At 40.7% G+C, this 23,940-nt stretch overlaps 3 protein-coding genes across 4 annotated transcripts; 2 read left to right on the top strand and 1 right to left on the bottom strand.

Annotated features, from left to right (window-relative positions):
- The first annotated feature begins 478 nt into the window (after positions 1-478).
- On the top strand, positions 479-14,875 carry LOC132959546 (protein Shroom2-like). 2 transcript variants are annotated; one of them, XM_061032662.1, is made up of 11 exons: positions 479-595; positions 5,493-5,594; positions 5,915-5,932; positions 6,421-6,543; positions 6,737-9,029; positions 9,199-9,254; positions 10,569-11,183; positions 11,581-12,096; positions 12,474-12,648; positions 12,760-13,032; positions 13,114-14,875. In XM_061032662.1, exons 2-11 carry the CDS (start codon positions 5,500-5,502, stop codon positions 13,384-13,386), a joined length of 4,437 nt encoding a protein of 1,478 aa, XP_060888645.1. In that variant the 5' UTR covers positions 479-595; positions 5,493-5,499; the 3' UTR covers positions 13,387-14,875. The 2 variants fall into 2 exon arrangements, with proteins under 2 accessions (XP_060888645.1, XP_060888644.1); XM_061032661.1 differs by lacking the exon at positions 479-595 and adding an exon at positions 3,704-3,899.
- Positions 14,876-16,441: 1,566 nt separating this feature from the next.
- On the top strand, positions 16,442-19,414 carry LOC132959548 (claudin-34-like). Its single transcript, XM_061032664.1, has 2 exons — positions 16,442-16,519; positions 16,953-19,414. The coding sequence occupies exon 2, from the start codon at positions 17,212-17,214 to the stop codon at positions 17,971-17,973; it is 762 nt and encodes a 253-aa protein (XP_060888647.1). The 5' UTR covers positions 16,442-16,519; positions 16,953-17,211; the 3' UTR covers positions 17,974-19,414.
- Positions 18,731-23,687, bottom strand: sumo1 (small ubiquitin like modifier 1). Its single transcript, XM_061032666.1, has 5 exons — positions 23,543-23,687; positions 23,092-23,166; positions 21,448-21,525; positions 21,182-21,253; positions 18,731-20,955 (listed from the first exon to the last, which is right to left on the bottom strand). The coding sequence occupies exons 1-5, from the start codon at positions 23,552-23,554 to the stop codon at positions 20,887-20,889; spliced, it is 306 nt and encodes a 101-aa protein (XP_060888649.1). The 5' UTR covers positions 23,555-23,687; the 3' UTR covers positions 18,731-20,886.
- Between the last annotated feature and the right edge of the window lie 253 nt (positions 23,688-23,940).

Genomic DNA, 23,940 nt, shown 5'->3' with positions numbered 1-23,940 from the left:
GTAATTTAATTATGATTTATTTTGGGACTCTCTCCGAGAATAACCTCTGTAGTTGCTGCTTAAACCTTTTTACTACATGTGCAACTGCTGTCCCGTCCTGTCAGATTTATATGCTCACCAGCAAATGGCAACAGAGTCTTAAAGCCTGAATCCAATTACTACTTGCAAAGCCACAGTCGTGTGCTCAGCTTTGCAGAGTGGGTCGAATCAACAGGAGGGAAAGGTGGGTGTTTAAAATCTTTCAAGTCGCTGTTTTATTTTATTTTTTGAGAAACTGTCGCTGTGAACAGGTTAGGAGAGCAAACAGCTCGTAGTGAGAGGAGAGATGTAAAAAGTTGCTGTGAGAGTTTTTGGAGTCATCCCCAGAGCTGCCACAGTCCACTTGTCCTCCCCTGTTTTTTTAGGAGCATGGTACAGTCCATGTTGCCTAGGTGAGTTGACACTGCTTACTGGGATAGGCCATATCAGCAGAGCCTATTGTTTTCAGGGGCTTTGGTTTCTCCAACAAGCACAGAGTGGACCCTCTGTGTGCTTTACTTTCTCTCTCTGGACATGTTTGGATTTTAGAGACTAAAGAGCAGACTTTCACTGGCAGGTATTTTCTCTTTTCTTATACTTTCACGTCTCCCTCTGTTTTTCTCTGTCGCTTTTACTTCATGTCCCCTGATTCAATTATTCAGATTTTTGACAAATGGGATTACATCAGGAAGCAGTGGGGTTTGAGATAATGACAGGTCTACTTTGTCTAGATGACTCACAAGGCCATTTTCCTAACGAGATCACCTGTAATTCTTAAAATCGGACTAAATTCTTGGAGGGGAAAGGGGACTTTTTTTAATTTCTTCAATCTCAGAGGATTTATCTGAATAAAGATGAATGACAATGTTAGTTCAGGTAACTTGATGAAAAGTGAAACTGAATCTTTGCATACATCTAACTGTTTGCTCAGCTTCAGTTGAGATGCTCAGGGAGAATTTACAAGGCAAATTATGGTTGTTAAGTCACCGCTCCATACTGTTGTCTCTCTCTGACACAGGCAAAGAAAAATCAACTCGCCTTGGCTGCAGATTTGATGTGTTTTAGACGGTTTTGGGTTAGGGTTAATTTCAAGCTTTGGCCTAATCTAGATGACTTTTTTTTTTTTAATTACTTTGTCTTCTGGGATGTGCGTGCCAGATTTTTTCATGCATCATTTCATTAGAAAGGAAGAAAGTTCTCTTTTAGCTATACGCTGTCAGCAATTTAGCCATTTGCTTTTTTTTACGCTGTGAACCCAAGATGAGTGGATGAGCAATGAGTAAGCAACTGTTTACCTAAAGTTTTTAACCTGAGCTGAAATGAAAAAGCTAATTATTGAATTAGTTGATAAACAAATGTGCAAGCAAAAAAAAAAGCTAATTATGAACTTCATCCGCCTGTGTGGACACTTTTATTGGTACCCAGACAGCTGCAAGCTTTTAAAAATTGTGCATTATTCAAAGAATTATTAATAATCGTGATTGTTGTCAGGTTCAGCCTTGGTTTTTACAGACTTCAGTATGAAGTGGATCAATATTTAAAAGCCAGATTTTCCAGCTGTTGGTCATCTTCAGGTTCTTTCCATTTCCTCTCTTGGACGTTTTATTGTCCCCTCATTTAATTGTTTTGTTGCCAGGCATGCAGTGACACACTGATAAGCCCAGCTGTGATGATGCTGGCACTTTCCTTTGTGTCGTCCTGTTTAGAGCTCGCACGGGGCAAAAACGGCCCCACAGGCGGCTGCGGGTGAACGGGCAAGATTTGTCAACACTGAGCTGTCTGATAGGAGGATGAAAAGGCGAGGGAGTGATTGGGTGATAAAGGTTTATAACAGCTTGTTGTGAGGATCAGTCTTCATGGAGGAATGACTGATGTCAATACCCAATGTAGTATCTTTTTTTATATAAAACATCAGTTCTGCTTATTCATCTGCATCACTCACTTCCTAACTGGCTGAACAAAATTAGATTTCCATCCTGAGTGATTTTAGATGAACAGATAAGGATTTGATACAGTGATAAATAACACCTTCACTCACAGGCTCTGGATAACGTGAACAGTTACTTCCTTTCAAACACACATGATTTGTATTTTAAAGTCTTACGAGGCTGCAGCTTCTCCTCCCCAGTGGAGGAGTTTTTCTGTGGAGGAGTTGTCTCCCAGTATCTGCCTCCCTCCTCCCTCCTCAGCCTGACATTGGCTGGTATCTCTCAAAACAGACGTTGGCCCTGGCCAAACATTCCTGTCTGTGCTATGTTTCCCGACAAGGACGCTGAAGCAGATCTTCAACAGAAAAAGTAGTGAAATAAATAGTTGTGATGGAATGTGTGGCAGTGGTATCAGATATCAAATTGGCCTGATTTCAGCAAATACAAGTCTAAAACCAGTGATGGTATCATGGTTTCCCATAACAAGAGAGCTAGAGCCAAGTTTATAATAATTATAATTCATATATCTGTTTATTTAGGTTGAAACGGGCTTACATTAGGTTGAAGAAGGTGCTACAGCTTCCACTTTAAATTACGTTAAAATCCAGATTTTTTTTTAGTTTACCAAATCATCTTTAAAGAAAATAATCTTTTGGATATTGTCATAGATAAAATCAAATGCGAAATTACAAAATAAAGTAACAAAAAATGACAAACACTTAGAGTGTATTGTAGTAAAGCTAGACCTCCTAATAAATGCAAGATTATTTATTCTTCAAATACATTTAATTGTTCAATGTTTAACCTCAAAAATAAATCAAGAATTCTCGCTAATCTAAATTCAGTTAGCCGAACCATTAACGTACCTTCTTCAATTAGCTGCTAAATTCTGAACAATAACAGAAGATTTTAGCCAGAGTTGTTTTTATAGAAATCAACATCATGTGGGATTTCTATAAATAGGAGACGGCATGACAGGAAAAGCTCGTTTCTTCACTAACATGAACTGTCAGTGATCAGATTACTTATTACAGATTATTAGCCTCACAGATCTTTTATTCTTTAATTTGACTGATCCATCTCATGTTTTTATTTTGTATTCAGTCTGGCTGACCTCTAATCAGTCTGTCTAATATTAGTGTCTCCTTTCAGTCTTATTTATGTTTTAACTCCTTTTGTAATCTCTTGTTTGTGCATCAACTTGTCTTTGTTTGTGGTTTTTTTTTGTCATGTGTACGGGCTGCTCCACACCAAAAGCCCCAAGAGGGATTAAGAAAGTTGTTTGAATTGAATTAAGTGTTTACAATGAGCTGTACTAACATGATCATGAACTGTGGTTGGTCAGTTAGTCAGTCCAACATTTGGTGCAGACTGAAATATCTCAGCAGGTATCACATTGATTACCACGGATAATTCACGATGCCAGGACAATGAATCCAATTGTCGCTCCTGATCCTCTGACTTTCCCTCTTGCACGCAACTAAGAACTGGTAAACACACTACAGACAAAAACGATTGTTTAATTTAAAGGTCTCAACACTCAATTCAGAAGAGGTTTTTTTTGATTAGGATCTTTAACCTCTCTGTGGTGTGAGCTGTGTTGGTTGATCGTGCTCTCCTGCAGGTCTAGCCACTTACAGCCCAAACACAAGATTACAGCAAGGACGCTGAGCAGGACAATAGCTCCTCCCCCTCGTCTGAAATCCCCCTTTATAATCCCGAAGGAAATCTCCTCCGCAGCACAAGGTGGAGTGTGTTTGTGTGAGTTCATACTGGGAGGTCATGGAGTGAGCGGATTCCTCACAGCACTTTTCTCCGTCACACTGTTGGGAGTGGTGATGTCCGAGCGTGTCTTTTGTTTCTGCCCTGAAGTGTTTTTGAAAGAGTCAGCTGTGGAGAGGTGAAGTGGAGCCGGATAATGTGTTGAGTAAAACAAAGCATTTGAGGGAGAAGGTGAGTTAGAATTTCTTGTTGTCTTGTTGTTGCTTCATTCCCATTAAAATAAATCATATTGCACTTCTTAGTCCTCTAAACTTGTCAAACTTTATCACATCCTCTCGATGACAGGTGCACTAGTTGAGCAGTGTTTTGGTTTCACGTTTAATTGTCTTCTGATGGCTCGTGTATCCTGGGAGGTAGCGGTGGCGTCCCCTCCCCATTGGAATATCTGTGACAGACCAGCTGTATCCCCTGACAATAGACCCTCAGCGCTTTAGAAAAAGTGACATTTGCATTTTCATTGTGCGGGAGTTTGTTTGGAGGCAACACGACTCTCAGCATGTGTCCCACTGAGCAGAGGGAGGGAAGGATTTTAAGTGAAAGTAACAGTTTGGCATTAATGGAGTTCAATATGGATGTAAATTTCTACTGCTCCTCAAACTCACTTTTATATTCACTTTCAACAGTTTTCTTTGTTTGGATTATGCAAAAGAAGAGCACTGCTTTGAGTAATAGTTTGAGAGAAAAATCTAAATTGAATCGAATCGAGAGACGCCCCAAAGATTTCCAGCCGTAGTACGTTTTGTAAACCTGTTTCCATGACAGCACGCAAAGTCAGCAGATCACACAAATTATGTCTACAGAGTGAATTACAATTTAACATATGTGGATGCAGCCAGTGTTCCAGAAGAAATGTTGAATAAGTATTTTCTCTCACATGTAAGAAATCTTGTCCAGGATGAAGTTATGTGATCGTCGTCCACTGCAGATACTCTGTGATTCTCTGACTCCTTGATGATGGCAGACATAGATGTCCTCCTTGAAACGAGGGTATCCTTCCCTGCATTCCTTTGCTGAAAGAATGCAGTGTCTCCATCTTGGCGGGACAGGGTAAAAAGTTTCAATCAGGAAAACTGAAGTCTCATTCTGCTGAGAAATTTCTCTTTACATGACAATGCCAGATTTTTAAACCATGATATGATTTTAGTAAAGATTAAATATTACAGCTACCTTCAATGCCAAAAATACATGTGGTTAAATTGCACATATACGTCGGCAACCTTATGAACTCAGGGAACTGTGAAATCATTCTCCCTTGTATATGCTTGGTTTTTTGGAAAAGAGCATTTTAAAAGATTTTATCAAAAATGTTGAATAGGCTTTTATTTTGTACGCTTAATTGCTTTTTTTTCCAGCGTAACTTCATCTCAAACTTTAAGCTAAACATTAAGACATGTGGAGGAGAGGAGAGGGAGGTCTTGGTGGTCGGGGGGCAACTTGTGGATCTGTCTCACACTTATCGAATTTTTTCTTAAAGCTAAGCAGCTAAGCTCCCTCTGGACCATATGGCTGTGACAGATCTGTCTCCGTCTCCTGTTGTGAAAGCCTTTGACAATACAAGAGTGCTCACAGGCTGCAGAGTAACATGCATTAGAATAGTGAAAAGGAATCAGACGCTGGGGTTTAAACTCTCTAGATTTCTGTCAGAAAGAAGAAACTGTTTTTTTGATAATCTGTTATTCTGTCTTTTCATCTCTCTAACGTTTAACACCAACATGTCCTCTTTCTTCCTTTCCTTTTCTTCCTTCTTTACTCACAACCCATCAGAGCTAAAATGGTTGATGTTGTATCACCACGCACAATGCCGTCAGAAACCGAGGTTCACGTAGCGAGGAGCTTTCTCACCAAGATTTTGCGAAGCTCTATGAGGTACCATCAGCTAGCCATGTCCCGTGGTGTCTCCTGGTAGTTTCTGGTGAACCTAAGTGAGCTTTGGTTATGTGCTCTGTGCTCCTTGTAGTATTGTGTGCTGTGTGTTCCCCATAGCATGTTGCTGGTTGTCAATTTTGTGATATCCTTTAGTCATAATTTGCATGTTACCACTTTTCTCCGTCCCAGATGTTCAGCCTCCTCGTGTGCTATCAGTGGATTTTTTTATGCTTACATGACACGTTGATATTTGTTCTCAAATTGAACATGCTGAGCTGAATTAATGTTTAATTAATTTTCTTTTTCAACATGCACATCAGGAAAAACCGCTTCAAAGGGTACGTGCAAGAGTTATTCCTTTATCTTCATATGAGTCTCAAAGTGGTTTATATTAGTAGAAAATAATAAGATTCAGGACATCAATATTCAGGGAACTGAAGCTTTGGTTATGTTATGACACTAAAACATGCAATGATTTAAAAGTCGTATTTGATTAGTACATTCACACAAAAGCCAAATAAATATTTTTTGGTTTGACTCTTCTCTGCAATCAGCTGCTTTCGATTTAGAGATTTAATTTCCGAGACAAACATGGAGTTTTTGTGCTCAAGAGGAAATATGTTAAGGATTGAAGAACACCTCAACCCTGAGTAATTTGCTCTACAAACTCTAGCAGGGAAAAAACGGGAATGCATCACGCCCAAAACACATGACACAGCTTTAAACTGTCGGCTCATAAAAGAGTTTAGAAAATGAAATATAAAAGCTCAAATGTTCAATACTTCCTGTGATTGTTGAATGTGTTTGTTGCATCGCTGCTTTGCAGGAAGAATGATCCAGGCTCACGGCCCCAGTCCTGGCACTCCTCCAAGCTGACAGAAGAGGAGTCAGAGCAAGCCAGGAAAGACGCCACCACAGCACCAGTCTGGCAGCCAAAACATGAAGCAAGGTGTTAAACATGGCAGAAATATGTTGTATTCATCATTTAGTGCAATCAGTTCTTGATGTTGAGTGTGACTTATAGTCCTCACTTCTAACTGCAATTTTAAATCAACAATCAAGCATTAATTTATCCAGGTTTTTTATCACAATTATTTGTGAAATCGAAGCTTTAATTATCTTTTTTATTCATTTCACGCCAGGCCAAAAGATTTGGCTGATCCAGAGGACCAGGACAACCAGCAGCTAACCAATCAGATGAGCTCAGTGAACCACATGGAGAAACTAGAACGCCCCTCTCACCCCTACCCACCCGGTCGTCTCTCACCAAATAAATACAACAGCAGTGCTGAGCCAGGAGGAAAAAGAGACTCTGGGTTGAGCTGTTTCTCTGGTGGCTCCAGCCCTCCTTTTCATGACCATGGCATGTCTGGTAGGAAGGGCACCAGCACTGAAAACATTTTCTTTAAAGGCTTTCAGAGTGAGGGGCCTCAGCAGGCTGAACAGCTGAGGTATCTTCAGCTGACGCTGGGTAACGGAGGCTGGGAGGGGGAGCAGAATCCCTCTCGGGTGTCCATTGCAGGGAGACCCAATATTGGCCCGGTGTGGCAGGTACCAGAGAATAAGAAGTCTCAGTCTCCTCCTCCGCCGCCTCCTCCCCTGCGCAGTGACAGTTTTGCTGCAACAAAAGTGTTCCCTTACTCTGAAGGACCAAGTGGTCCAAAGGCTCACGGCAGGTCAATTGAAAAACTGACTGAAAATAACACTCAGAATAGCCTCAGATCTCACCAGGAGAAAACTTTAGAGGCCAGACGTAGCTTCAACCCCCTGCCGACCAAAGACTTCCTTCATCCTAACACAGCAGCTGATCACAACCACAACCAGCTTTACCCCAACAAACACTTCTCCCTGTCCAGCAATGACATCAGACAGTCTCATTACACTAACTTACCTTCACACCAGAGGCAATACAGTGATGAAAGCCCGCTCTACCTGCAGACCAGGACAGCGCCTCCAACCAAGATTCAGAGTGTAGGAAGCTACTATCGCAGCCTGCAGGATTTGCCCACAAACGCTTTCAGTCGTAAACATGTCCGGCATTCCACAGCATCGATGGCAAGTTCTTTCGCAAAGCAAAACATGGAGAATGGGGGGCACAAAAGAAACTACAGTCTGACAAGCAAGCATTTGGTTCAGACGGCTGAGCTCCAGACAAGGCGGGGAAAAGCAGAGGGCAGGGCAGGGGACGCAGAGAAACCCTACTGGGTAAACAGCAATGAACCAGGCATCCCAAGTTCCTTAAAGACAAATATTAAGGCAAAGTATTCTCTACCTCAGTCCCAGACGCCTTACAGTGAAAATAAGGAGCGCAGTTGCCCCTCCCATCTGGGAAACGGTCTTTATTTCGACCACCAAACATCTGAATTATCTGTTCAAAGCCGCAGCCCAGAGGATGCTGCAAAGACAATTGAAGGACACTCTAATGACGTGAGTAGAAACCTCCAGACGCATCAAAGCAATGATCATAAGGTCAGTTTTACAAGGCACCAAGACCCATGGGTGCCTCAAGAAGATCAAAGAATATCCCCACAGAAAACCCCTCTTCTCCACTCTTTAGCCCAGGAGAGCAGGACTTTGACTGAAAGGCAACTAGCAGCAGGGTCAGGTGTCATGTCCAACCAGGAGGCCAGTGACAACATGGCCGCCAGCAATGGAAAAACAAATCGACGCAGTGACCGCTATGCTACCACTCTCCGCAATGAGATCCAGCAGAAGCGAGCTCAGCTGCAGAAGAGCTGCAGCGCCGTAACCCTGACCTGTGACGCAGAGGATGTGGAGACAGAGGAGTGGAGAGCTACAGAGAATTCTACAACTTCTAGTGTCTCTTTCTCCAACACCTACAAAGACCACCTGAAAGAGGCACAGGCCAGAGTCCTCCAGGCTACCTCCTTCCAGAGACGAGACCTCGAGCCTCTTTGGCCAGAGGCACCTTTGGTTAAAGCCACAAACGGGCGCATAAGAGGACGTAAGCGCTTTCCCCTGGCCAAGAGGACGCACTCCTTCTCGGAGCCTGACAAGATAGACAAAGTGGGAGTCGAGGGAGAACATCAAACGGTGTCTTTTGGAGAGCCAAGGAAGTTCTTTGATGCCAAACCGGAATTTTCCAGGCCTGTGCTGAAGATCAGTCATGGAGACCTTGAAGACACAGGCAAAGAAAAAGACAAATCTCCCGCTGAAGAACCGGAGAACGCTCAGCCAGCTTCAGACCCCATGCTCCTCAGCCCTGGACAGGCACAGGTCTTACTAGATCAGCAGAGGCTCGGGACCTTTGCTGAGTACCAGGCCACGTGGAGTAAACAGAAGAAGTCATCAGAGGTCAAGGCGCAAGGAAGGTACCACTCAGCGGAGAACATCTTAGATACAGATGCTGAGGAGAAGGCTGTGTGCATCCACGAGAGATCTCGATCCTCTCCATCTGCAGACTTCTATGCACAGGTGAGAAATACATAGTATAACTGATCTAGGTAAGTCTATTTCTCTGTAATGATAGTTGGAATTATTAGATTAAAGTTTCCTTCAAAAAGGTGGCATGTTCTTTAAAAAAAATAATCAAAAGTTCTTAAATGGATGTAAGCGTAGAGACACTTTATGTTCCTTTTTGCAGAATAATTCTTCTTCTTGGAGAGAGTCTCAGAGCCATCCGAGCAGCTATACGACCAGGTGAGCTTAAGTTTCTTGTGTGCATATAAAAGACAACTTCAGACAACAAACTGAAAGGATTTTTTTTTAGTAAATGGAGAGTGTAACGAACAAAAATGGTGAGGACCAAATGGTTCAGCAGTGTAAATATCCAACCACCTGAAAGGAAGGATTGAAAAGTGTTTGTTTTGTCAAAAGGTCAAACACTTGATACCTACTCTTTCCAAAGTGTCCACCAGAATGACTTCTTGCTCACCCGGACCTGCAGGTTTCTTAGGAGCATCTGTCAAAAAGAAACGGTTGTTAAGTATCGTGTATATGTGGAATGTATTTGAATGGTGAGATTTCAGGGCAGAGAGGGAAAACGTCTCAGTTTCTCATTTCAGGTTTCCTGAGTTAAAAGGATAATATCATCTTTTGTAATACTAGATCTCCTCCCAAACTTATCTCTATATGTTTGAGCTCATGTTTGTGTGAACAGTGTCTCCTGTACTCTTAAAGTGAACAACACCCAGGTTTAGAAAAGGTGTCTTCCAGTTACAGATGATTTACAGGGAGTGGAGAGTTAGCTGCTGGAGAAAGCTGACACCAATTTGTTGTGTCAATGATCACTTTCTAAATTAAACGAGGACATTAATCTGTATTTGCTTCTTTGTTGACATGTTGCGCAAAGTGGAAAACAACAGCCTTTCAGGAAATAAGACATTCAGATATGAGCAATCCTAACACTGAGTTATCACAGCTGATCAAGTTTCTTCTTTCTAGTGTTACTTTATGCACATTTTTTAGTTGGTGGAGTTGGTTGTAATCCAACCTCTGTGCTTGATTTTCACACTTGTGTTTAAGGTTTCCTGAACTACACAGTCACTTTGAACAGGCAACTAAATTGTAGCCCCTTTTAAACATTCAAGTGAAATGTAAGTAATATAGTGTTTCAAATATACCAAACAGGCAAATGTTGGTGAAGACACAGAGCAGTGCTTAGGCCAGGTAAACGACTTCTTCTTCGTCTACTTTGAATGCCTCTCTAAAGATATACACAAACGTAGCTAACCAGAGATACAGACTTGTTTTTCAACAGAGATGTGGTTCCACTACCCAAAAAACTTCTTCTGACTCATGTTGTTTTGATGGAGTTTGAGGTGATGCCAAATTTCTTCCCGGTATCCACGATTACCAGTGTTTGAGGAAATTGTAATATATGTTCAAATATATTTTCAGAGATGTCCGAACATATTTGAAAGTTCCTCTAAATGAGTCAACGTAGTGTTTGGAGGTTAATTTAGACTTTCCCCCTCAGGTGCTGATGAATTTGTAATTTATTTTGACCTCTAGAGGAACATCGGAGAGCAGGCTGCGATACCAGCCTGACCGCAGCCCACAGTCTGAACCGCCAGTCCCCAGGATCGAGGGCCAAGTCCCAGGCCTCACTGACCACAGGACCAAACCAGATACTGCCAGTCCCTCCCACACCACACACTCTACAGGCCCTCGCAGCCTCAGCCCCAACACAGGCTCCCAGCTTCCACAAACCAAGAGCCTCCTGCCGCCGCCCAGGCCCCATTTAGGCCTAGAAACCACATCCTCCTCCCAAGAATTCCTCCCTGGCGCCCAGGCCGACCCGACAGCTCTGCAGCCTCTGTCCATCTCCAGCTCCAACACCCAGCAACATGCTACTGCCCAGAACTCCTCCACCGGACCCGCCCAGGCTAGCTCCCCTCAAACAATCAGAACATCCACAGCAGACTTGAGCAGAAGAAGCGTGGAAGAAAACAAGGAGGAGGAGGAGGAGAAGGAGCTGCCACCTTCCTCCTTATCCCAGTCTTCCCCCTGGACACCGGCTTTGTCTCTTTCAGCAGATGGAGCGCGGTCTCCCTCACCTCAGTTTGCACCACTGAGACTCACTGACAAACCGCCAGCCTTGTTCGTGCAAGAGGACTCACTGTTCAGGTAAGCAGCTTAGACGGAGTGCTTCAGGTCTCCTCAGCGCCCCTCGTTATGTAAGCTTTTCTCCTCTTGTTCTATGCAGAAGGCTTAAAATAATCACTCACGGTAAACAAATTCAAGATGGAGAAAACCCAAGTTTAGAAAGGCAAGATGTTGAATGTTTACAATTCAGACTTCAGACACACTTTAAATAGAATTTACTTTAAATAACTCAAACGCTGTTGTTTGAAAAGACAGTAAAGAGTATCATTGTTTGAACATGTTTGTTGTTGCTCTGCAGTCTGAGCGAGTCAAACTTGGACCGTTATTTTGTTAAGCCACATGGCAGCTGTGACCTTTGCCATCATTGCAGTCATATTGTATGATTTATACTTAATGTTGCACTCTGTATCCTATCCAGGTCAGAAAATGATTTGAAGCCTCCAGCTGAGATGGATGTGAACAGTCCGGTTAGAAAAGTCCCCGTTAGGATCGTCCACACTGAGAGCTCCTCAGAGCGGGAGGGCAGAGCCTACCTACCTCAGAGCCGTGAGACATGCAGCGTTTTGGATCTGCTTCCTCACATCCCTACCCTCAGCATCGTAGATCGCCCGGCCTCGTCCCTATTTAGCGTCTACAACCGGCAGACTGCTCAGGACCTGGCCTGGACAATCGTCCAAGAGTCAGTCACTGAGACAAATTCCAAGGGGTTTGGACCGTCAGAGGAAGACGCCAAGAGAGAAGAGCTGGCCAGGGACATCATGGGGAAAGACAAATCCCTGGTGGATATCTTGGATCAAAGTGGCAGGATGACCACCATGGACCTAATGGAAGGACTCTTCCCCACAGAGGAACAGATCCGGGAGGGGGCCCACCAGCGCAGAAGGGCCTCTGCAGGCTCCAGGCTGCCCACCTTATCCCCCAGGAGCATGGAAAGGTAAGAAATATAACAACAACCCAGAAATTAGCGTAAAGTGTTTTTTTTCACTCGGTCTGCCCTCTGGTGGATAAATGACTCAATACAATCATCTCCTCTACCCAAAATCAAAAGAATGCATCTCATTTTGAAGGTGTAGTTTATTTTCATCTACTGGTTGCAAAAGCTAATTGATTTTAGATTTATCACTTTTTGTTATTTTTTCTGTGTCAGCTGTCACTTTGCATAATGCAAGTTGTATAAAACCCAAATATCCACCCTGACATTATAACATCAAATCAGCCTCATTCCAGTCCATGACCTAAGAACCTCTGCTCAGCTGCAGTTGCTTTTGTCTTTTGCCTGTGTGTATGTGTATGTGTGTGTGTGTGTGTCAGAAGAGAGGAGGAGGACCTGTCTGTATCAGCAACATCCTCCCTGGTCCCTAGCTCATCCTACTATAACACATCTGCTCCCAAAGCCGAGCTCCTCATCAAGATGAAGGACATGCAGGAGCAGTTGGAGGAGCAGGACTCTGAAGACGAGCTAGACGTCGACCTGGCCAGTAAAAAGGTTAAAAGTCACACAAAAGCCTGTAGAAATATTTTCCCAGAACAGAACAGAAACTGGAAATAATCTTTTTAACATTAAAACGTTCCATTTGTACTTTTTGTTGATCTCCAGCAAGAGCTAATCTCCAGCCTGGCGGGGAAGCTGGAGGTGCTGCGGGAGGCACGGCAGAGCCTGCAGGATGATGTGGAGGACAACGAGGCTTTGGGCCGCGAGGTGGAGGCGACCGTGCAGCGACTCTGTCAGCCCAACCAGCTGGACAAGTTCCGCATGTTCGTCGGTGACCTGGACAAGGTGGTGAGCCTGCTGCTGTCTCTGTCAGGGCGACTTGCCCGGGTTGAAAACGCCCTTAACAGCCTGGAGGAGGAAGCCCCGCCAGAGGAAAAGGTAACAGCCTGATCACATGGGGTGCAGAGTAAAAAAGATATAAATATATAGTTACTAATATCCTTATCTATCCTTCATAAGCGAACCCTAACAGAGAAGCGTAAGCTGCTGATGCGGCAGCACGAGGATGCTAAGGAGCTGAAGGAGAACCTGGATCGTCGGGAGCGGCTTGTTTACGGTATCATGGACGACCACCTGGACACAGAGAGCCTGGACGACTACCGGCACTTTGTAAAAATGAAGTCAGCCCTCATTATTGAACAGCGTAAACTAGAGGACAAGATCAAGCTGGGCGAGGAGCAGCTAAAGTGCCTGGTGGACAGTCTGCCGCTGGAGCAGAGGCCGCTGTTCTGATACTCTCCACCTGACAAAGCCACTGGTCCTGAGGTACAAGAAGGTTAGGGTATCTGTTTCTTGTGTTGCTACATGTAGCACTTTAAAATTAATGTAATTGTTAAATTGTGTCATAATTGAGATTACTTAATCATGCCAGTTAAATTGCCGTTGGCTCTCAAAGTTAATACGTCATATTCCATGTGACTGTTTTTGATTTAATAAAGAAGAAACTAAGGAGCCTCGGGAACTGGATTGGAAAGAAAATGAGAATTTGTAGTTTGTTTAATCTGAAACTCCAAGAAGCTGAAAGTCATCTCAAAGATTTTCTCACTTTGCTTCTTTTTTTTGCATTTATTCGTCTATCAAGCTCAAAGTATTTAAGATGTACTGATCTGACTTATGGCTTATTTTTATCTGTGTTTGGAGTATCAAACAAGAAAAATGCTCGTGACCAGCATTTCGTCCCAATCAGTCACAAGCATTAAACTTAAATCTGTGTATTTTTCTCTGAGCCCTGTTATGTAACCCATACAGTTGAAGATGTGAAAGTGAAACAAAGTTCAAACCAAAATGGCGTTTCAACCATAATGTAAAAGCAGAACTTTAATTATCTCAATCGAACAGTGTTTCCGGACTCGCCCACTTTTTGTTGTATTTAAGCTGCATGAAGCGCTCACTTCCCTGGCTGGGTTTGTAATTAATTTTCCTCACATGTTTTAGAGAACTGTTATCTAGTAATTTATTGTAGCCTTTTTTGGAAACTTCCATGGAGAAAGGGGAAATGTTTCCCCTGTAATTTATTTTGACTCATGATGTACTTTTTTTGTCTATTATGAAATGAAGAGTTTGCTTCTAAAATGCTATAAATCTGTTTGAGGTTAAAATTAACTTTTTTATTTCCTGCTTTACAACAAGCCTCCTCTTCCTCTATGTTATTATGTATCTTTGTATTATAGGGGATGTCACGTTTACATATGATGAATTTGTCTTTTTGGAGTGAAACTCTCTTCAATTTACGCTAGAATAAGAAGTGAGCGTGATAGCTTTACTTTTTTCTCAGAATGACGATGCTGACTGGTTCCAGCAATAAAGAAGATGCTCCTTACCGTTTGCTATAAAAGAAAATATTAATGGTTTTGTTGCCTGTGACCTCACAGATTTAATATCAATCGGTGCTTTTAGCTTGAGCCCCCATCTAAAAAAAACTACAGGATGGTCTCACCACTTCTGGACTCCTGGCTGATGTAGCTTTTCCACTTGCTCTGAGTGAAAGACTGAGGTGTTTCTGTGGATGTTTATCTAGAAGTTTGCACTTTACTCTATGGTTTGGGACTCTACATATATAAAGATATATTTGAAGATGTGCCTACTCTATTCTCCCAACCACTGTGAGCTACGTGGACGGGTGTGGGAATGCCCCAGGGTTTTGTGAATGGCCTACACACATCATGTATGCAGTGCAAACTTTCACCTATTTTCAAAGCAATAAAATGATCAAGGTAAAAGATCTAGTGATGGTGTCTTGATTATGTATCTCATAAAATGTGTGATAACATTTAAACAAGTGATGAACTCCCAACGCAGCAGGAATGTTTTATCCTTTTCTTCAACGATTGATTCATGAACTTAAAATTTTAAATTTCTTCAAACCAGGGTTATGTCATGAGGGTAAATTAGGATGCTGTTAGAATCTTTTCAAGCAACTCAGTCAAATTGAAGAGGCGCAAATGCTTGTACGTTTTTTGTGATTTGTGATGCAAAATTTGTAAGTATTGACACAAAAACATTAGATCCTGCCAGGAAACCAAGGGTCTTACGAACCAGCTTGTTTTCTAATGTTATATATTTATTATGCCTGAGGGATTTCTTTCAGGAATAAGCTTAAAAAGGGACTGTTATACTGTACATGGTGTTGAAGAAATGACTAAGACTTGACTCCATACAATAAGACTTCTGTACTCGCGTCTTGCTCAATCACATCTGCCGAACTTCTCGAAAGGCATCGCATATATCCTAAAAGACATTATCATTATCAGGGTCACATTGACCCACCTAAACTAAACTATGATGTCAATAAGACTGGAGCAGACAACAAATCTACCAAACATCCTGATAGCAGATATCTGGAAGAATAGTTGACACTCTCTGAGCTGTACTTGGTGAACTCTGTCAGGTCTGACTGACATTAGAGAACAGTGAATAAACCTAATGACATCTGTACATTATAATCTAAATAACTACAGAAATGCCACCACACATGAATCCAGGACTTTTTTTTTTTGGCTTGAATTATTGCTTTCATTACCTGAGGTGTAAAATGATCTGGCCTCCCTCTGTTTACAGTTTTGATCCCCAAATAGTTTCAGTTTATGATGTTTGCTTTGGGTTGGGAAGAGTGGGAGCGGTAAGAGACAAGCGGGATAAGTTATTGTCAGAGCAGATAACAGAAGCGTGGGAGTGCAGTTAGGTTGGGTGTAATGTCTCAATTATTTCACAAAGCTACATAGGAGAGGTTGTCAGTTTTTAAGCTTTTGTTTTTTGTATTTCTTTGATTTTTGGCCACAATGTTGGAATAATATCTGCCATAGTTTGTGAAGGATCTTCCTGACTTTTTGGACTATAGGTTCTTTAGATAAAGGATTGGGATTTTTTCTTTTTCTTTTTTAAACATAAGCCTTTTCCTTTTGTTCATTTATTTATTTTTAAATCAATGCCGATTTACATCCCAGGTTTATCCGGAGATCTCAGGTTTTGAAAGCTGCCGTGCTCAAACTGAAGCAAAGTTATTGTTACCATAAGACACAATAGTTATTTAAGAAGAAAATGGCCAACGGTGTCTTACGAGCGTATATAAGATATAAATTTGTCCTCATTATTTTGTCAGCTCAAATAAAAAACCTGATGAAACTGAAGGTCTTCTACATCATATGATGTAAGAGCAGTGAGTTGGATGTTGACATTGTGTCCTCACATAAACAACATTACCGTAATAATAAATCCCGCGTCTCCATCAGAGCCATATAAACTGTCAATCATTAACAGTTTCAGAGCCTGACAGGAAACTGTATCTAGGTTATTCGTGGCTACATAAGGAAGTGGTGCCTCGCGTCTTGAACCACCAGGATTTGAAGAAAGCACTCGGTTACGTGAAGTAAGTTTGACTTTCAGCAGTTCAATAGTTTATATCTTTTGAACATCAAATATCTTATACATGTCAATACTCAGGGTTTAGCAACAGCATTGTTTGTTCAGGCTTTATATTCAACAGCAGAACGATACCACCGTTTTAATAATCAAATAGATTTAATTTTATTCTGATGTAAGATTTCTGTTTTATTCTATTTTGAACGTTTTAGGCTCATAAAAACTGTTAATTCTTCTTTGTGTGTTTAACCGAAGCTAAAAGGCAAAAAAACGATTCAGTTGCTGCTTAATGTGAACTTTAAATAAACCTTTTGAGCTGTTAAAAATTAACAATAGAAAAGAAATGAATTGATTGCTGTTTGGTCTTTATTTTAATGCTGCTACATTTAAATAATATGTTGTTTTCTCACCTGAACACCTGTATCTGTGTGTGCTCTCAGAGGAAGGAGGTGCAGGTGCTTGTTTTCCATGTAACCAGGTGACAGGAGAGCATGGGCAAATAAACTACCTGCAAGAGAGAAAAAAGAGCGAGAGTGTGAGTGAGCAGCAGCCAGAGAGATCCACCGTGCTGGATATGAGTTTTGATTCTGAAGTGATAACATGATCTCGTCTACCTGGCTCTGATCTCCGAATGATGACCGGTCTGGGTGGGATCAGAACTTCCTTGGTAACCTGAAGCTCTTACACGACTTCACCGATATGACATACCTGGCTCACACGGCCCATGCCCAGCTCTGTGCCCTCTGGTTGAGCTGCATGGGCTGGACCCTCACGGTTGTGGCCATGGGACTCATCCAGTGGAGGGTTTGGCATGTGTCTGACATCAAGGTCATCAACTCTGGGGTGGCCTGGGTTGGCATCTGGAGGGCCTGCTTCAACAGCCACACCCTGGTGACACCCAGCTTTAGGGTTATGCACTGCCAGTTCATCAGCCTGACCGAGGCCTTCACACCCCCGGAGATCGTGGCAGGTCAGGTCCTCATGCTCCTGTCTCTGCTCGTGGGGCTTTGTGGAAACGCTGGTGGAGTTTATTCCCTGAGAAATGTCTACTTTGGGATGGAGAAGAACTCCCCGATTCGTTTGGCGTTCTTTATCTCTGGTGTGCTGTGTCTTTTGGCATCAGTGATGGCACTGATACCTCTCCTGTGGAACATAAGCTCAGTGGTTACCAATCAGACCATAAAGTTTCCCCCTGAGTTTAAAATGCCCCCAGCTCCTGATTCTCAACAGGTGGGGCAAGGCATCGGGGTTGGGTTAGTGGGGAGCGTCCTGTTGATAGTCTCTGGGATTGTTTTCTGTACCTACAGGTTACCTGTGAGGTCACAGCCTACAAGCCAGCAGACTTTGAGGGAAGAAGTGAACCTGGACTGCTCTTCACCCGCAAAATCTGGGACTGATATGGTGTTAACAAGCGTCACAAGTAAAGATAATCCAGCGTTTGAGTCTCATGAAGACGTGTGATTAGGCTAACTCGTGTTTGAATGAGAAAAACAGAACAGAGAACAATCATCTGATGCACGCTTTTCCTTCAGAAAATTAAGATTGCACTGAAAAATAACGAAATGCTGTTTACAAAAAATATTATCAATGGTATGTATTTTTTTAAGTTTATGTATGAAGTTTTTAAAAAATACAAATAACTGACGTGTTGATATATCATCCATTATAACTTTAAGATATAAACTCATGCAAATTAATTACATCTATAAGTGTATTTGGATGGCTAATTCAATATTCAAAGTATTCAAATAAAGTGTGCACCCTACATGAAAGAACATTTTTACATCAATGCAAATAAAGTATGATGCAGCAGGAAATGTTCACTATGAGCCACCTCTTCATCAGGTTGCATCACACGAGGTATACTGTCATGAATGTTAAATTAACTAATATATCATAAATATACATTCATTCTTTTTAACAACTGTTGGCATAACGCTGCATGACTTTACAGTTATGTGTGATAAAGTGAAACTGAAGCTGTTTCTACAAAGTCTAGAAAGTTTATACAATAACATGTATTGCCTCTGACTTCAATAATTCAATTTTTTTTTTAAATGCTGTGTTTTATCTTTTTTTTTTAAATAAAAGAAAACATTCATGTAAGAAAAAAACTGTTGTCTAGTTATAATCTCTGCTGGATGTGGACACACAACTTTATCCAAGGGACTTAAATTAAAGATATGAGAGGAAATCCACAATAAAATTAACAAATTCCTTTTTCTTTTCTTAAATATTTTATTCAAAAAAAGCAAAAAGATCATCTCGAGAATTTCAAACCATCTGTATCAATGTTCCTCTGATAGTGAACAGTTCCTTCCCCTCACTGAGATCAGTGGTGTGGCTCAAATCACCTGCTGTTCACTGACGCATGATGGAAAAATGATAACAGTCAGGTTGAGAAAGTCAAATTCAGAAAATGTTTAACCTTTAAGGACAATTGTAATGTTTATTTTATTATACACACCTCTGGAAGTGACACTTAAAGACAATAGCAATTATTACTAAAGTGCTACTAAATTTGACTAAGGAAAGGATCATTAAATTATTTATTTTGATCCTTTTCTAAGAGTGTGTGTGCGTGTGTGTGTGTGTGGGGGGGGGGGGTCATATATGGCAGTAGAGAAAGCTAATAGTGTCCCAGAGGTGCAGCTCAACTATTGTCCTTGGCAGATTTAACCTGACGTTTTGAGTGTTTGTGAGGAATGAAACAACCACGCTGTCACACGTCCACATTTGTAGTTGGTTATTCCATTCTTCAGGAGTGAAGCATCTGATCATGCAAGCATCTATGTTTCTTATTTACGGTCCCATTCTAATTACAAAGATGACACAGTTTGGGGCTGTTCTTTTGAGGAACTTCTTACAGTACACAGACTAAGAGTTCATTCCAAAAAGAAAAGTTTCTAAAACAAGCGCTGACACAAACGTGTAACAAGTCACTGTTCATAGATGACCATTTCCAAGATTTCCCCTTGAACAAACCGCAGAAGGACATATTCCACCAAGTTTAAACACTCTGTTAGCAAGCAAAATATTTGCATAAAGGGTATATATATTTAGATATATCATTACAGAATGACTCCCTCGAATATCAATTAGAGACGACAAAGAAGAAACATATGGCATATCATTCAAACACACTAATACTGAATACAACATATACAAGTAAAGCACATTTACCATTTAAAAAATGTGTTCTCAAATATTACCACATCAGGTCAACTCTGATCGTAATTTTACAATTTGATGAGGGTGCAGTTGTTCAAACATGGCAAACAGAGGCTGTTATTTGCAAATGATTCAAATCTAAAGAATCAAATGTTGACAAACTCATATTCATGTTCTGTCGCATTGATGTAGACAGCCCAGAAATCCTGCTGTTAAGATATGTGGAATGACCTGCTTAGCGTGCAAATACCTGTCCTCTACCCCTGACTTGATGAATTAAACTCCTCTGTTGACCCAATTAAAAACATGCAGACTTCTTTTTCAATATCCTATACAAGGGAACTAGAAGTCTGCTATTGTCATGACTATTATGAACAAATAGCGCATACAAAAATCATATTCTGACATTATCTGCACAGCTGATACTGCTTTGCTCCAGCCTCCCCAAACACTGAGGTCATAAGGACTTGGGTGCTCTTAATTGCAGATTCCAAGTGTTCTCAAGTGGCTCCAATGATCAAGATTTGCTTCATGATCATCTGTTCTTAAAGCTTTAGCATTTTCAAGCACTTAGATATCAGATACTCAGATATCCACAAATTCACCGTAAGTTTTGCTTCAAAGGTGCATGATTACACTATTCTGAAACCATTAAGAACAGAGCTACTTTGTGCCAAACAGGAGAGATCACATCTGGTCATGACCAACATCATGACATGTTTTTGATTCAATTAAACAGAGGTTCACATTTAATTCAACTCTTTGAAGAGATCGGACACAAATCAGGCTTTACATCATGATAACTTACTTGTCTTGCAACTGTGTGATGAGATGAAAACACTTCATTTTTTGGGTGAACTATTTCTTTAATGAAATTTTCTCAACAGCCTTGCTTCCTTATGCTGCCACCCCAAAGACAAGATGAAAAAGCAAACATAGTACACACATTATTCAATGTAAATTTGGGTGTGACACTCATGTTGAAATCTATTGCTCTGGTCAACAGCATGAGCATCCCTGCGCTTCAGAAACCCGCCATCTTTTTCATTGTCCTTACCTCAGTCTGTTCATCTCCCTGTCCTCTCCAATGGAAGCCCTGATAGAGTCAGTTTTGATCCAGATGGTTTGAAACCGAACAAAAATACGTACATACATACAAAATAAAATATAAAATAAGAAAAAAGATTTAGAAATGCAGGAGGTTTAATCATTCCAAAGTCCGCCGGTCTGTTCTTGATAAACCTCGATGACGTCCTCGTCCTCCATCCCCAGCTGACACGAACAAACAACAGTGATGCATGTTTTAGTGACAAAGGCAAACCAAAAGATTTTACTTCTAACTATATTATATTTTTCTAAATCGCATTCACAACTTTAAATTTTCATTTAAAGGTTATTTTCCATTTACAGGGTGCAACATTTGAAATACACAAATAACTACACTCAAGATCTATAGAAAAGGACAAAGGGATGGCCAAGTCAAGAGAGACAAGTTTACCTCTTTTGGAGTTTGGTTGTCTGAGATTCTTTGTCCCTCAAACAGGAACCTTAGCGTGCTGGCTGGGACACCCTGTAAGAAAAAAATGTACATGACAATGAGCTATTATGTCTTTAAGTGCTGTTGTAACTTAACAACTATGACAAAAATACATTTCCAGTCCCGGAACCTAACAAAGGAGGCCTTACTCAGAGCTTCATTTATGGCATAAAGTCAAACTTCTGTCAATCAGTGACAAGGAGGGGCAGATGTAATTTCCGTGTTACCTGTCTCTGGCTGTAAGACTCCTTCAGCTTCTTCAGATGTGTCGTCATTTTCACCTTAAAGTGGATTTCACTGCTGTCCTGTGGGCACAAGGAAAAAGGGATGATGGAGTGCAGCCAAATTATATCGTCATATCTTTATAAAAAGTTTTTCAAACTTTCTTTAAAACAAGACAATTTACAGGCAGCTGTTCAGGTCAGACTGTATAGAGGCTAATATATTGTTTAGGCAAGGTAAGTTTATTTATAAAGCACCTTTCAGACACAGTTACAGTTTGCAGGCACAAAAAGCATTTCAAACAGTTCATTAAATAATATTTTGGGTGTGCATAGAGCATGTGAACTGATTAATTGGAAAACGTGACAAAATCTGCCATGAAATCATCAAAACCAGAAATATGTCCTTAATAATATTTGATCACTGGTATATTTGGAGACATAATTTACTTTAATCGTTTTTGTATCCTACAGTTTGGCCCTCTGACAGTGAGAATTAAACGAATGTGGCCCTTGCTGTGGGCAAAGTTGCTCATCCCTGGCATAGAGGAAATACATTTCTACAGAATGCATACACCATTTACACAAACTATACATGTTTGCGTGATCAAGTTGCAAGAACATGTAAACACGCATAACATGTGTGCACATGTTTACATCATAGATCTTTCCTCAGGTGTAAACATCCCAATAGCAAACATAATCTCCTAAACATCATGTAGTAATGCTGTCATTTAAACATGATTAAAAATGTTGTAGGTGAAGCTGGACATGACATTGACCTTGAATATAATTTCAGAAAGTTACAATTTAACTTGATTCTAGTTACATCTGATATAAATACTTTATAACTAGATGTTTGTTTGTTTTTTCAAAAATATTTTTATTGTACTTTTAACTTCTAAACACACATACAGACAATGCAAACAGTACAACAGAACAAACAACACACATTGGCCACAAATTAAATTTCTCATCTATATCTCAGACACATGGCACACCCCATACATTATAGACAAAATAGTTATGCCTGTAACCACAAAGTATGGCACAAAGAATGCCACGGCATCCAAGCTTGTGCAGGAAACAGTGTATAATAACCACAGCTGACAGCGAGGCAGCACCTCTTTTTCTTTTACATTGAACATTTTTTAACATTAAAAGCAATGTCTTTTTTTTTAAATAAAAAATAATAAAAATATTTGAAAATTGAAATAAAAAATGTTCTGCCCTATGACCCAAAAATATCCCTTTGTCTGTTTTCTGGGCTGTAATCCATCATTCCCTTTAGTACAGAATTTGCAAGTCTTTTACCACTATATATAAAGAAGGGTTTCCAAATAACTAGATGTTTTATTGTTTTGAGATTGTAAATATCCTAGCTCAACATGCAAGACAACCTTTTTTAATAAAAAGGGTCAATATAAGCTCTGTCTATATTAAACAACGAATTGCTTCATGCACATGTACCAATTATGAGAAGGCAACCAAATCATTCGTATATACAGAATAGTTACATATCATCATCATTCAAAAGACATCTCTAAATAACCAAAAAGCTTAACAGAGTTCTGCATGATGTGAGCAGACAATCTTAGGTGTAATGCTGCTATAGTGACACTGATCCATTGTCCTTGTTTTCAAACGTACCTGACCAATCACTTTTAATTTGATGTACTCTCCATCCTTCTTATCCCCCCCGTCTTGGCTGGATGGTTTTGTCTCCTTAAAAGCAACAGAAACAGCAGCAGAAACTTCAGCAGCAGAAAGCATTTTAACGCATGTATATAAAAGTAGGCCTGAAGGCTCAAATCAGCTGATTTAGCAAACACTGACTGAGGTATATATGTTTCAACTTCAACGTGTTGGTATCAATTCATACTGTGCAGCTGGTCTTTGAAAATGAACTAAAAGCAAAGTTAACTGAGAAGCTAAAGAGACAAATAATCAGAGAGTTCTTGGCCTGAAGCTACACGAGCTAACAGTTAGCATTTTAAACAACCAGCTACGAGGTAGCAACCACAAAAACATTCTCTTCTCTGCCTTTTTTAATTTCATGATAACTTAAAACACAACGGCATTTGTATAGTTAGCGTCCTACCGTATCTGACATGTTTTTCCTCTGCGTATGCAGTTAAAATAAAGTGACAATAGATGTAGCTAACGTTTAGCTTTCAGTCGCTGCTCAAGCTGGATGTTATGAGAAATCGCCAGCAACCGGAAGTGACGTGATGAGTCGCTTCTTTCAAAATAAAACCCTTCTAGCGAAAACAGATTGACAGTCAGTAGTTTTTTGTGCAGTTCAGTTCTCATAGAAACGATGTCCACAAATATTTTTTAGAATTATGCACATTTACAGAATAAATTGCGTGTATGAATTCCAAAATGATAAATAACTCGCATGGACTTTTCATAAATTCTAGGTGTTTGATGCTTTATTAATTACCCACTTTATAAATTAAACTAGTTTTCAGTCTTTCATTATTGCGATGTGGTGGA

The sequence above is a fragment of the Labrus mixtus genome, chromosome 24 (genome assembly GCF_963584025.1).
Source record: "Labrus mixtus chromosome 24, fLabMix1.1, whole genome shotgun sequence".
In the NCBI taxonomy this organism is placed as follows: domain Eukaryota; kingdom Metazoa; phylum Chordata; class Actinopteri; order Labriformes; family Labridae; genus Labrus; species Labrus mixtus.
Note: the sequence above shows the minus strand (reverse complement) of the source record. Positions and strands in the feature narration are given on the sequence as shown.